Below are 14,686 nucleotides of genomic sequence, written 5' to 3' on the forward strand. Positions count from 1 at the left end.
CGGAACCCATAACGAAAACCGCTTTAGATATAAAAAATCATAACAGGCATTTTTTATTCGTAATTAAATTTACTACAACTTTTATTCTGTACATTTTTTCAATACAAAGCACTGTTTTAGAGTTATAGTCTACAATTAAGACATTTTAAGAAGTCAGGAATCTAACTTGACTTCAATTTTCTATATTCGGTTATTACGAGTACTTGTTGTTACAACAATTTATCATGCCATTATCAGTTCTCGTAGTAGCGGGGTTTTACAGTACCCGTTAACTCTTTCTTGCACGGTGCGCCGGCCGTTCGCGTCATTAAATTATCGGTGCTACCTATATGGGGGGAATCTTAAATACCAAATTCAAGACCTCAAATTATGGGTGCGATCTATATGCGATGGCGACCTTTATGCGAGTAAATACGGTATTTGTTTTTAATTACTACCTAAAAATGTAACTGTAGGATTGTGCAAATACTGATAATTCTGTAATGAAATAATAGTGAGATAACTTTAGTGAAAAAACGAATTTAAATATACATATTTCCATATTTGTTTATAATTCACGTGTTTATTAAATTTATTTGTAATTAATAATACAAATATATGTATTTTGATCGTAAACATATATATAGTATAATAATAAAAAATCCCTTTCTACCTACAGGCGTAGGTAGATTTCCAAGTACCTATTTATTCTGGAAATATTCTGGAAACTTCTATAAACTTCTACAACATTTTAAGAACTTAATGTACATAACTTATTTATGTTCTCCAATATTGCAAAATGATTGATTAAAAATTTTCTTATTTTCCATGTAGCTAAAATATTACATAGGTATATTTTTTAACTCAATGTATCAAGCATTGAATAGCTTAGAACAAATTTCATATTATATGCCAACTAAGAATTTTTTTTTTTTAATCTTTAAACACTATTTTTCATCCTTTGTACTAATAACGTTGTTATATAAAAATTTGTTTTGCACCAAGGTTTAAGATAATATTAAGATGGTTAAAAATAAATTCAAATGAATTTGATGCTGAGTAAGATTTGAATATTTTTTAAATTTCAACCCTTGTTTTAACGGTAATAATTGGTGTCATCAAATTGTTTCAGCCAGAGTTTTAGATGAAGTTTCGGATTTATACAATAAATTATAATGAATTTGGTATTTCTATTTTAAAAAAATTAATGATTATTTTTTACTTTCGAACCTTGTAATTTTCACCCATTGCAATAATGGTTGGTTCGTTAAAAATTTAAATGATAGTTTTAGACAATATTTAGAAAGCTAAACAAAAATAAGAAAGTATTCGATAGTGTACATGTTAAGGAAGTCTTATTTATTTTCTTATTAAAATTTAATGCATTTTCAACCCCTTGCAATAATGGTTTGTATTATCAAAAATTGTTTCAAATAAAAGTTTTAGATAAAAAAAATATAAGACTAACAAACAATTTGAACGGATTTGATAGTGTGTCTATTAAGGGACAGGCATTTTTTGTCAGTCAACCCATGTTTATTCCACCCCTTACAGTCATGATAGGTCGTATAAAAAATTATTTCATACAAAAGTTGTAGATAGGTTGTTCGAGGTTTTACATTAAAATAGAATGAGTTTGATAGTGTTCATGGTAGGAAAATTAGTGGCTATTGCTTCCATGACTCCAGACATTTTATCCTTATATACCTTATCAAAGTAGTTTTAAATTCAAGATTTTTTTATGTTAAAGATATTGTGTACCTACTACCAGATACACATGATTCTTAACGATTTAGAATTTAAAATGATAACATAAACATTCATTTTATTCATTAGAGAAGAATGCAGTTGACTCCCGAAAACTTCAAGTAAAGTAGATAAAAATTGGTCATGTACAAAAATATTTATTCAACTAATTTTTTTTGTCTTTCATTAATTTATTTATCAATATAGCTTATATGGAAGGTTTTCATTTAGCAGCCTTTGAATTGGACATTTTGTAATGATAGTGTTGCATTATTTCTATTTTGTTAGAAATCAAAGTGTGCAGTAACAATATAGGTAATTAACTTTGTAGTATAATTTCTCTACTTATATAATACTAATCATTAATACAGGAAGGGGTTTAGAAGTTCAACATTTATTATTGAAACTAATAAAACTAAGCCTGTACGGTAAACATTTGTTTCATTTTGAGATTAGATTGAAATTAGAAACAAAAAAAGTAAAAAATAGACAAAACTTGTTTCTAGTTTGGCTTAGATATTTGTTACAATTGTATTTGTTAAATGCACTGCTACAAACATAGTTAACAAAATGTTTGTTTGAAACACAGTCATTTATGTATGTATTCAATTTTGAGAGCTAAGCTCTTGATACCAATTATCTTCCATGATGGGAAATAATTTCCTGGGTTGCTGATAATCATTATCTGCAGCCAGTTACAGTGTTCGTCTGCCGCACTCTTGTCATTTCAAATGACTTTGTTGTAGTCTATGTGCATCATATTCAAGGAATATTTGTGGTATTGGCAGAGTATTTTCCTCAAGGTAAATTTTTTTTGTGCGCCATTCTTGCATACTTGTGTTATTAAATTTTTTAAGCTATATCACAGTTAAATTTTTTTCACAATCTGTTTTATGCTGATATGCATTTGAAAAGACTGAAAACTGCATTGCTTTGATGCATAAAAGTTTCATATTAAAATGTGATAAAGAAAATATTTAAACTTTAATTGAAGGTTGGTTTTTTGAAAGTCAACAGAGTAATTACCAAGTAATTTCTGCAAGTAAATATTACTTTAATATATCTTAAAAAGTTAGTTTTGGTTAATAATTATTTTTATTTAAGTAAATAATATTGTTTATTTGAAGATTCTGCCATGAAACATTTTGCATGGGATAAATAAAGCCTCACTATTCAGTTATAAATATCAGGTTTTGTTAAGTATTTTATAAAAGTTTTGCGTTCTCTTTGCCTAAATATTCTTCGAAACAGCATCTCGTCAACAAGGTCTTTCAGAGATCGTAACACACGACGACACACACAATGAATGTGGGAGAGTAATCAGCCGTGGCCTGTAGTAAGGAACAATCACGGTATTTTCGGGGAGCCATTTCGGTAAACTTGACCGGAATTCGAAGTGTTTTTCCATTGCGCCATCACACTCCATAGTACATACTTTTTGTTGTTTGCAAATTTTTTTTTTTTTTTTTTTATGAAATTAATTTTTTTTGGAAACCCCTGTGTAGGATTATGTTTTCTAACACTGTTCATTCTTCCATCACTGAAAATCAAAATACCACTATCATATACATGATGAATGATGATCCTGTGAAGATGTATAAATGTCACTTGCATCACTGTGTTCACGATTGTCCCAGGAAGTGACCTCTCCTCTTGCCGGCAGGTACGTGCCGCCGCTGAGCGCGGGCAGCCCCTCCCTGCCAGACACCGCGGAAGGGATCGAGGAGGAGCTGCGCAAGCAGGAGTCCCTGCTGAACCAGATACACCGCGAGATGAATGCCGGGTTCGTGTCCAAGGAGAAGGAGGAGCAGCTGTGGGAGGTTCAGCGCATCATCACGCAGCTCAAGGTGACTTGTCCACGTCAAATGACAACTTACTACCTGGATTTCACACAAGAGTGAAGAGGCTTCATTTAGGGTTGTTGAAAAGGGGGGGGGGGGGGGGGGGGGGGGGGCTCAAAGTCATATTTTGACAGTAATTTCCTTATATTTGGTTTGGAAAGAAAGTGTGCAAAATTTCATCAGGCTGTATATATTTATATTAAAAAAAATAGCAAAAATGTTTTTTTCTTTATGTTAAAGTACAAAGGTTTATACAGGACTGATCTTTACAATATTGCAAATAACTTACTAAAGATTTAAATTTGTGTTTTAAGACACTTATGGAGCGGCGCCCTCACAGCGATGAGCCGGGCCGGCCACGTGTTTCTGCCCCTGCGGGAGGCATGGTTTACAGCCGGGGGCGGAGTCAGACGGGCAGACGCGACCGTGACGTACGTGCGGCCGGCTGCTAGGGTGGGGAGAGTCTCAGGGTTTCCACCCCTCCTTTCCTTCACTGTTCATTCCGTAGCAGTGAAGGAATATTCTTGCGTGCTGCGCTGGGAGCGTTCGTCCACAGGCCTCGACGAGACACTCGCTTGCAGGCAGCTCTTACCTGTCTGAATAACACTTATATGGAAGCTTATGTCTTTGAAGGCATCACGCCCAGTATATTGCCTGCAATTTAATATGTTCCTAGGCAAAGAATAGCAAGTATAACATATTCATAAATGTAATTATTTGTGGTTAATTTCATTATAAACAATGTTATCTATGAGTAGGGATGGGGAATATTTACTGTCATGGTGACTTTGTCACGGCGACTGCAATGTCACGTGTCACGGTGGTGACTTTAGCTATAAGTAACAGGGCCAATGTCACGTCTCTTCGCGCTTGTCGCTGCGATCCGTGTCACGGGTCACGTGTCGCTACGAGTGTGTCACCGCGGTGCGAGTCGCTGCGGCGTGGGTCACAGGTCGCTAAGAGTAACGGCGCGGTTGGCATGTCACGGGTCACGTGTCGCTGCAGAGCGTGTCACTGGCGCAAGTCACTGCGGGCGTGTCACTGTGGTACGAGTCGCAGGTCCCTAAGAGTAACGGCGCCGGGAAATTAATGGTGACTTGCCGCAGCAGCGACACATGACACACGAGTACTTTCTCGGCGAGGTATGCGACACTGGTGTGTCCAGTTACTCTGTTCAAAATCATTTGTGAATCTGAACTAAATGTTATTGTCAAAAATGAAAAAAAAAGCCAAACAAACACTGTTAATTCGGTGAAGTAGGATATTGCCCAGTTTTTGTGTTTTGAGTATTATTAAAAAATGTGATGATTAATGTTATATTTTAATAAAAGTATTTTATTTAAAAATATTTTATTTTAAAATATTTATAAGTAATATAGAAGATATTTATTTCATTTTTAAAAATGCATAGTTAATAATTCCAATAAACTATGAACTAATTTGGTTTATTAATGATTACATGTTGAATGTCACATATATAAAAATATACAATTATTAGGAGATTATGTTACACTATATTTATTAATTAAAAAAACTCCGGTTTTACATTTTAGCAACAAGGTCACTAACAGTGACAATGTCACGGTGACTTGACCCTGGGACTTTCATGTCACTGGTCACGGCGTGTCACAGGAATAAAATTTGTCATTGCTCCCATCACTATCTATGAGCTGTATTATGGTTTTTATAAAGACTTATTCAACAAAGTTTTTCAGAAAGAATTCAAACTCGCTAAATTGTACAAATATCTACTTTCTACTATAACCATATTTTTAGGGCCGTCGGTAGTTGGCATGCGTCCAACTAGCTTCGGATTTTTTCTTGTGGGTGGTTTATTTAACACAAATAGAGATAAAAAATCATTTAAGTATGTTTAAATATTTTTATTTACCAAAACGAAAAATAGCGAAGGATATTTTCAACATGAACATCTCTTACATTTTTGTATATACGTATTTGTGTTTGTTAATTAATAATACACTATACAAGCTGAACAAAAAGCAATGCATTAATTAAAAAAAAAAAGAAAATAGTTAATTTATATTTAAACACACCTGTAAACAAATGCATTATAGATAGGCTATATTTATGATCATTCTAAATATCTAAATACACATATCATATGGAATAAAATTCCATCAAGGACCCGCGATATTAATATATGAGTTAAGAATATAATAAATATATTCACTTATGACAATAAATTTAGTACTTTGGGAAATAAATGATAGAATTAACTTGTGAAATGCTCTCTCCATGAGTGTTAAAATACCTATTTTCAATGGGGGAAAAAATGAAAGCGTACTCGCCAGAGGTGTGTAAACATCTAACCTCGGTAACGGACAAATAAATTGATAATACTCAACTCGGACACGAAATTTAACAGAATTCTTTAAGATAATGCCGGTCGTGATAAATATAGGTATGGAAATTGTCTTTTCCTACTACAAAGTTAAAAAAAACCTCTAATTTATTAGCCTCGAAAACTATGTTGGATCAAACGTAATGTTATTGTGATAAATTAAAATCTAATACACTACGCAGACAACTGTTCTCCATGTAATGTATTACTTTTCCAACCTATTATCACGAACACGTTAATTCTACTTAATAGACCTATAGGAAATATCAAGATTAATAACAAGTGTTGACAAAGTTTGAAAAAAGGATACGACTTCATGAGCTGGGTCTTAAACAAACCATTTATACAAAACCTTAAAGTAAAAATTAAATACTGAAAACTATTTTATATACTTGCATGTTCAATAGATTCTCATACATACAGTAAGTCCTCTATTTACGTCGTACCGATTTACGTCGTTTCGGATTAACGTCGCTAATGTTTTGAGTACTCATGTTTCAATTTAAGTTGTCGCCGATTCACAATAACGTCGTTTACAATGACCGTAAATCTTTATTTTAACCAAAACACCATATATTATTCGTTTATAATTCTTTGTTTCCTTCGGTAGTTAGTTTATGCTATGTAGCGTAAGCTACACGTTCACCGCCTTATCTTATCATACATCATGAGGGACGCTTCCTGCTCTCCGCGCGGTGATGCAATACTACCAGCCCGCCCGCTCGGCCACCCACGTATCTCGCACGTAGAAGTGTTATCTACTTCCCGCAATGACACAGCATTTTCTCCTACCCCTTTTCGTCCAACTCCTTGGCACTTCAGTAGAGGTGTAAAAGTAACTAAAAAAAAGTGTACCCGTATGTATTCGTTACTATAACAATTAGTACTCGTTACTTTCGTATCGTTAATCGTTACTTCTGATACCGCATAACATGCTATGTTATGTAACAGCAACGAATCGAGTCGTATTTCGTACGCGTACAGTATGACGTCGCGTAAATAATAATAAATCGAATATAAACAATTAAAAGTATTTGATAAATAACAGCTTTTGTTAACCAAGAAACAATAAAATCTCATTAGAGCAGCTTTATTATAATATCTCTTTTAAGATAAGAACAAAAAACGTGAAAATACGCGATAATAAAAAACAAAAACATACATATTTATAATTTGTAAAAAATACTTTCTTAAGTTGTTTCTGTTCCAATCTCAAACTTTGTCTACACACACAATACCTTTAATAAACAGTAAAAAACTTGGACGACGAATTTCCAAATTATACTTTTCTTAATAAACAAACATCGTTCTTTGTAACGAATAAGCGCGCGCATGCGTAAAACATACGAAAAATGCGAGTAACGAAATGCATTCGTGTGTAACGTTTCGTTACTCGTTACTAGATGTCGCACCCGTTACTCAGTAACGAATACATACGGTTTGCTACAGCTCTACACTTCAGTCGCTATGATATCATTGAGTTGGCCGGAGTTTTAAACGTGCCGTTGTTAACTTTATCCTGATTAAATGCGTTTGTAGTAGGCCTACAGTATCAGCTCACTGCAATTTATGATTTTTTTCTTCATAAGATGTCTTCCAAACGACTATATATCTGTTTTTATATTTCAATCAATAAAGGTAATAAAGCAGCTGGTTAAATAACCATTCTATAAAGCTGAGAAGTACTAGTTGGACTTGTTTCCCATGCTGTCGGTTGTAATTTGCTGATAAAATTGCCCGTTGTCACGTCTGTATGCCAGCGCTTCCGGCCGACCTTGGGCCGTGGTCGGCCGGTGGCATGAAACATGGCTCATTTTGCGTCGTTTCTATTTACGTCGCGGTTTTCAGGAACGTAACCCCGACGTAAACCGAGGACTTACTGTATATATATATATATATATGTATGTTTGAAAATGAACTTACCAGAGCAGCAGTGAAAAATGTTACCAAATACGTCATATTCGAAACAATGTAAAACTTCGTTTTTAACCATGAAACTGAAAGATGCCATCTTGGTTTCCAATATTTAAGCCATAAATTTCTGTTTCTTTCAAAAACATATAGGGGTTTTAAGTTTTTGCAATTGGTCATCATGTATGATCAAAAGTAAATTACAGGAATTGAGTAGGGAATAAGATGTTTGTTTTTATTTCCATTATGAGTTACTTATTATTTGTCTTGATGAATCAATATTTTTTTGTAAACTTGAAATCATTTGGACTACTAATGGTTTATGGAATAAATGAGTTTTTATGAGAGCCATATTAATGGTAAATATTTTATTCTGTATACCAAGTTATGTGACATAATTTCAGTGCTGTTGCTCCCTATCCTGATCTCGAAAATCTAATATCTTTTCCGACTGAATCCCGCCCCGAAGTAAAAATGCCATTCATGTCCACCTCTAATCAATATCTTTGTCTTAAAAATTTTGATGCCACACAATAGCCTTTTCTTTTTTTCTTCTTGTAGGTATAGAGAAATGCATTTTGAACTGTATTTACTTGTTTGCAAACAGTGATTATCAAATTTTGTTAAAGTAAATACTAGTTTATGTTCATCCAAATGAAGTAGAAGAAACACTTGAATCATATATTTAGTTTAATTACCTTATATACATCTAAATAAGATATAAATATGTTTTTTCTGTGTTGCCATTAGGCAGATTCCTAATGCGAGATTGTCGTGTAAATTTTGTGTTTGTGAAATTTTAATAACTATGAAAATACTTGTAAGATTTAAAGTGAAAAATTTGGGACACATGCAATAGACAATTGATACATGAATAGTTCACCTAAGACACTAAGATATTTATTGCACTGCAAATTCTATGAATTGTGTGAGGTTTATCAACGACAGCTACTCTATACACTCCTTATTGTTGCATGCACCCAAAAATTTTTGTTTTAAATCCTACAAGTTTCATAGCTATTAAAAATTCACAATCACAGATTTACATGGGGATAGGAGACATTATTTTATAGTTTTTTGGTCCATTTTAAAAATGTAGATTTTTTTTTTTTTTTTTTTTTTTTTTTTTTTTTTTTTTAAAAAAATAATAATTTTCTCCTTTTTAGTCTAGTTTCTTTCTGGCTTAAGAGATCACATCAAATCCTGTCCAATTGGTTCAGTTAGTATGAAACATATGTTTTACAGTTGGGGCATATTAAAGGCTGCTTTTTCTTCTAAAGTAAATAATAAATTGTTCAAAAATATCTTTATGCAATTCCTCCCTTGTTTATTAGAATATTTCTCTAAATGTTATATCAAGAAGTAATTAAAGTGTTAATGCACATCCCCAACTGCTCCAGGCTATGTTATGCATCCCGCAACACTACTCTTTGGCTCGTATCCTAGCACCACGAATCTGGGGGCATTGCTAACTATGTCGAAAAAATTGTACTGAACAGACAAATAGACAGTCAAGATACTGAGTGGTAATAAAATACGCTCAACTCTGCGGAGTCTTATTTTTAAAGCAACTGCAATACTTTTCTTACTGTTATTTTGGTAATATAATGTCACATATGTTAACGTTTTGCCATGTTGTATTATCAAACTACCATTGAAACCAATACTAAATTAGTGCCAGTATTTTTTGCAGTAGCTCCAACGTGACGTAGTGTGTGGAATGCGATAAATGTTACCCCGGAACAAGCAGGCCTGCATACTTGGAAGGCAGATGGCAGAGAACTGGTGTTTCATCTGCCGAGGCGGAGGATGATGGCTGGCTCTGTGTCCACAGCGCAAACTGCGCACAGTCCAGCGGGCCCGGGAGATGAGCCAGGTGCAGAAGAGCGTGGACGAGAGCCACCAGGCAAATGAGGAGGAGTTCCACATGGACCTGACCCTGCAGAAGGCCCGCTCCTGCTCGGAGGAGGAGGCCCCGGTGGGGAGGAGGGAGCCAGACCCTGTCCCGGAGCCCCAGGACACCCCTTCCCCTAAGCCGACGGCCCTGGTCGAAGCCGAGGTCGAGGAGCCGGAGGTTGTCCCGTCCACCAGCACCGATGTAGACACAGGTACTACCCCGTCACTGTTGTGATTTTTTTTCCAGTTACATTTATTAATTTATAACATGATTATGCATTTTATAATTAAAACATAGTTATACTTAGAATTATGTTGTTTTTTTTTTAAATGATTTGGGTGTTCTTGAAACAGATTGTTAGCATACAATTTCTATGAAAGTTGGATTGCAAGGATGTACAATGACCTCATAAAATTTTTGCAAAAATCTGAATAATGTGAAAGGAAAATTAAGAAAATGTATACTACTATTGTGTTAAAATGAGACCATAGAATTGATAATACAAGATACGAGTGTAACATCTCTGTGTGGAATAGGAAATATATAAAAAATAAGGTATTTGGCTCCTCAGGATAGATTTTCATGTCATGACCTGACTTATCCAAGTAAAATAAATCAAGTATGTAATAAGGCATATGTCTTGCAGGGAAGCATATGTGTAGAGAGGCACAATCAAATGTTATAAAAAGTCAACTTGAGTAAGTAGGACTCAGCTCTTTTAGTTGCAACATAATTGTAATTATTCAGCAGAGTTTAGATATAAATGTTATATGTTTCCCAGTAATCCAAAATGATGCACTTAATGCCTTAAACAAATATATGTCTATTATCAATACAAATTAGTATGTTTTTCTATTACATGGTCATGCAACTTCAGTAGAGTTCTCTGTGCCCAGTCAGCACTCCACTCAGTCTTGTCTTTTTCCTTTGTGCACTGGGGAGCATGCTACAATCATTATAAACTTAAGTTTTGTGGGCTCGCATCAGGCTACTGCAATGTTGTTCCTTGCATCTAGTGTATTACCTGGGGACAGATTCCAGGCCTTGAAAATTCATAAATTTTTTTAATATCATCTTACGTACTTTGTTGTTGTTTTGGTTGTATTTTAGGTTTGGATTTGGATTGTGTTACTTATGAATTTTTGATGGATTTGGTTTTTTTTCCTTCTGTTTTTCATTCATTTGTCCCATTTTTTTGACCACTGGCTTAATTGTATTGGTTTTAATTGTAGTGTTTCATTGGTTTTACATATTTATGTTAACTACAGCCATTTTTATAATACTGTGGAACCTCATTACTACGAGAGCTTATGAGTTAAAATCTTGTAACTACGAGTACTCTAAATAAACAAATATAGAAGATTTAAGTCTAAGTTAAAATCATGAACCTTCCCAAAATCTTAATTTCACATCATATCTCGAAAACAGCACACTGTAGTGAAAAAAATGAACAGAAGAAAAGTTTTAGCAAATTAAATTTCAATAGAAAAGGTCTCTGTGGTTTTTTTTATCTGTAATGTGTGTGTGTGTATGTGTGATAGTGTGGGTTTTTTTTATTATAAAAATCGCGAATGAAATGGTTTAACTCATGACCGCCCTCAGAGATGCAGCAGAGATAACTGCTGTCACTGTCCATGCACGGTCAAAAGAGGAGGTAAGTGGAGTGAAGATAGAAAAATAACGGTGAGAGGGAAGAAAGGAAGGGCATCTGCCATCCTCTCTGCGTAACATGATGCTGTTTCTGATAGGAAATCCTAGTGTGTCTCATGCCACAGATAAGTTACCTTGCGGGGTTTTCATTTGTCTTCAAGCCATACGCACACATAAATTTGACACATGTATTTGGTAAATACAGACCTGATTTTGTTAACATTAGTACAGTAAAGTTTGCACCTTCAATAATATTCTACTAATAAAAGTGAAGTCTTTGTGTAAAGCGTCTCAACATAGCAATGGTACCCCTGGGTTCCACTTTATTACTACAGGAGTAAGGGGTAGCAATCACCTACGTGTGTCCCCCCCCCCCCCCCCCCCCCCCCCCCCCCCCGTTTTTTCTCAAGAAAAATACCCCGAAAAACTACAAAACATTTTCTCTGAAATGTCAGTGTTTCTGCTCTATCAGTGTCTATGTTAGGATGAAATCTTGCATTAAATAGTTGTATAAAATACTTTACTATTCTATGCAATTCTTTAGAACCACTGGCTTCAAAAAAATATGCATAATTCTATGCTTCTAAATCTTATTTGAATCAGGGGGAAATTTTGAGGGAAAGTTCAGATGCTATTGCGATAAGAACAAAAAGTTTCCACTATAAAAAAATTGATTATGCTACATTACATGCACAAATTGTTGAGAATTGATTGCAATGTTACGGATGAAATGCTGTCATTAATAGCGTAGGAATGTGCAAGCAAAAACAATTTTGTTGTGACACAGTTCACAGCGGGTAGTCTTTGGAATACACGCATACTGTGTCACAAAAACCTGTCATGAAATTGCTTATGTAGCCAGTCCTCGGACATTATAAGGTTTTAAGAGGGACGGGAATAGATGGTCACGCTCGCTCACACGTAGTCTCACACAGTTCCTACACACATGCGCTTACACACGAGCAGACACAGACTGGTTTATTTTTAGATCTCCCACTCTACCGAAAGCCAGCGCAGCAGCCAATAACAATTTTGGAAGGGGAAGGGCAAATAGTCGCGCGTGCGCGCGCGTGTGTGTGTGTGTGTGTGTATAATAGAGAAATATAGATGTATATATAGATATATAGACAGATAGATACACAGTATATATGTGTGTGTATGTGTGTGTGTGAACATTTCACCAGAGTCCCGCCCAATTCTTACCCCTACTCAGACAGGCAGCTACCTGCTAGTGATACCAAATATTGTAGTAGAACAATATAGGAAAGTCGTCGGAAAAATGGGAGACACGTTACGTAGCATATTCTAGCAACAGAGCCTGATCCTACCACGTTGGCACATTTGCAATAAGGGTACGTTGACAATTTTGAATGTACGTTTTTTCCCAGTTTTATGCAGTTGTAATTATTTATTACGGCTGGAGAAGTTTGTTTAATGTTTGGTTACAACAATACGATATTACTAACTGCTCGAAGTCATTTTTTGAAGTTAAATTTCTTTAGGCACATTGGTGCCAAAGTCATTTGCGTGTGCCGGCATTAACCTATTTTATATTCTCTTACATGAACACTGGGAGACACATGAAGTGTATCGATGTGCCAAATAAATATCTGTGTTAGCAAAAATATTCTGGCATAAATTTTATAGACATTAATAGTCACAAAAAGAAATAGTACATTATAATTTTGGGATTAAAAATTTAACAACCTAATATTTATCGACATTATGGATTGGGATATTTAGCATTGTGGTATTGTGCGTAACTGATAATTGATAACTCATGGAATCATGTCCTGGTCTATTGCAATTTTTTTTTTACATTTTCTTATATGACTCATTATTACATTTTAACACCGTAATTGAAGATAATCATATTATTACTTGTTATTTGTTAAAGTAAATGTTATAATAATTTTAAATATATTTACAGTTCAGTATGTTGTATTGGTAACTTACACTAGGTAGGCATATAACGATATAACATTAAATTTTTACTGTCAATAATAATAAATCTCATAAATATATTCAAAATGATTTATTGGGTGTACGTGAATATGTGAATTTACATACATTTAAAGAAGAGTTTATGTTTTTTTGCATTTTCTTTATACAAATTTAAAGTTTTATTCCGAACTTGATGAAATTTTGCACTCTTGACTTTCAAAACAAGAGGAATGTCACAGTCTACGTAAGATTTCTAAAACCACCCCCATTATCCTTTCCCATTCCTTAAAGCGTAATTTTGCTACTTCTTGGTGAAATGTTGTACAACTAACGTTTAAAATTACAGGAATATTATTATTGGCTACATCTATATGTGAAGGAAAAAAGTGTCGACAACCTTTATAGAAAAAATCTAAATAAAATTACTGAGTATAAATTAAAGAGGTTACATACCTGCATAGTTTAATCATTTTAATTAATAATTTTTTATAGATAATACTGTTTTTAAAGCATTTTTGTAAATATTAAATACTTATTTTCTAGATTAGGTGTTCTTGTAAAATAATGAAATAAAATTGTGTTTTATAAATTCCCTTTGATCTATTTAATGACTGCTTAACAGCATTGCAATATTTTAAGTAGTATAACAATAGTTCACTATTTTGAACAGTTGATGCGGTTAAGTTAGATACATTTCAAATGGTGTATAATGTTGCAAATGTTTTGTTACTTTAAGTTAGCGACATTAAAATCACTTAATGTTTTCCGGGAATTTATTACTCAAAAATACCACTTTTAGATTTATTGTTTTTACTTTTTATAAATATATTAAATTTCAGGTGAGCACTAATATTAAGAAAATTAAATTTTAGAAATTTTTTTCATGTTTCACAAAGTAATTACTAAAATAATATTTGATTTTTAAAAAATTCAGGTTTAAAGTTAAAAAATATTTCTTTTAAGTTTTATGATCTGTCTCATGTTTTAAGTTATGTCATGTTTTATGATCGTTAAATCAATATATTTTTGTAGATTATGAAAACTTGTTTCATTTATTAATACACTGTTTACATTAACACATATGAAGTGAAAATTCATTAATCTACAGCAACAAGATTTCAAACTACGAGAGAAAATATGTGCTGAGATGGCCCATCATAATAGACAAGGGTGTTCTTCAGGCTGAGCTGTAAGGATTGCTTCAGTCAGTTGTTGCCAGTGTTCACCTTATTAAAAGGCCTGAATTTCCTATGTTGTCTTACCACAATATTTGGGGATACAGTACGCCAGCCTAGCCAAGCAGCATGCGCACTCTCTTTTATTTGTCTGTATTTACTGCATGAACTTTTTTTTCCC

At 33.8% G+C, this 14,686-nt stretch overlaps 1 protein-coding gene across 1 annotated transcript in view; it reads left to right on the plus strand.

The window, feature by feature from the left end:
- Positions 1-14,686, plus strand: part of LOC134530644 (ralA-binding protein 1) — a 73,094-nt gene that overhangs the window by 24,556 nt on the left and 33,852 nt on the right. The window contains exons 9-10 of the mRNA XM_063365675.1: positions 3,389-3,572; positions 9,674-9,947. Of these exons, the coding sequence (XP_063221745.1) occupies positions 3,389-3,572; positions 9,674-9,947 (458 nt within the window). The remainder of the gene's footprint in view (positions 1-3,388; positions 3,573-9,673; positions 9,948-14,686) is intronic.

This window comes from Bacillus rossius, chromosome 3, assembly GCF_032445375.1.
Source record: "Bacillus rossius redtenbacheri isolate Brsri chromosome 3, Brsri_v3, whole genome shotgun sequence".
NCBI lineage: Eukaryota > Metazoa > Arthropoda > Insecta > Phasmatodea > Bacillidae > Bacillus > Bacillus rossius.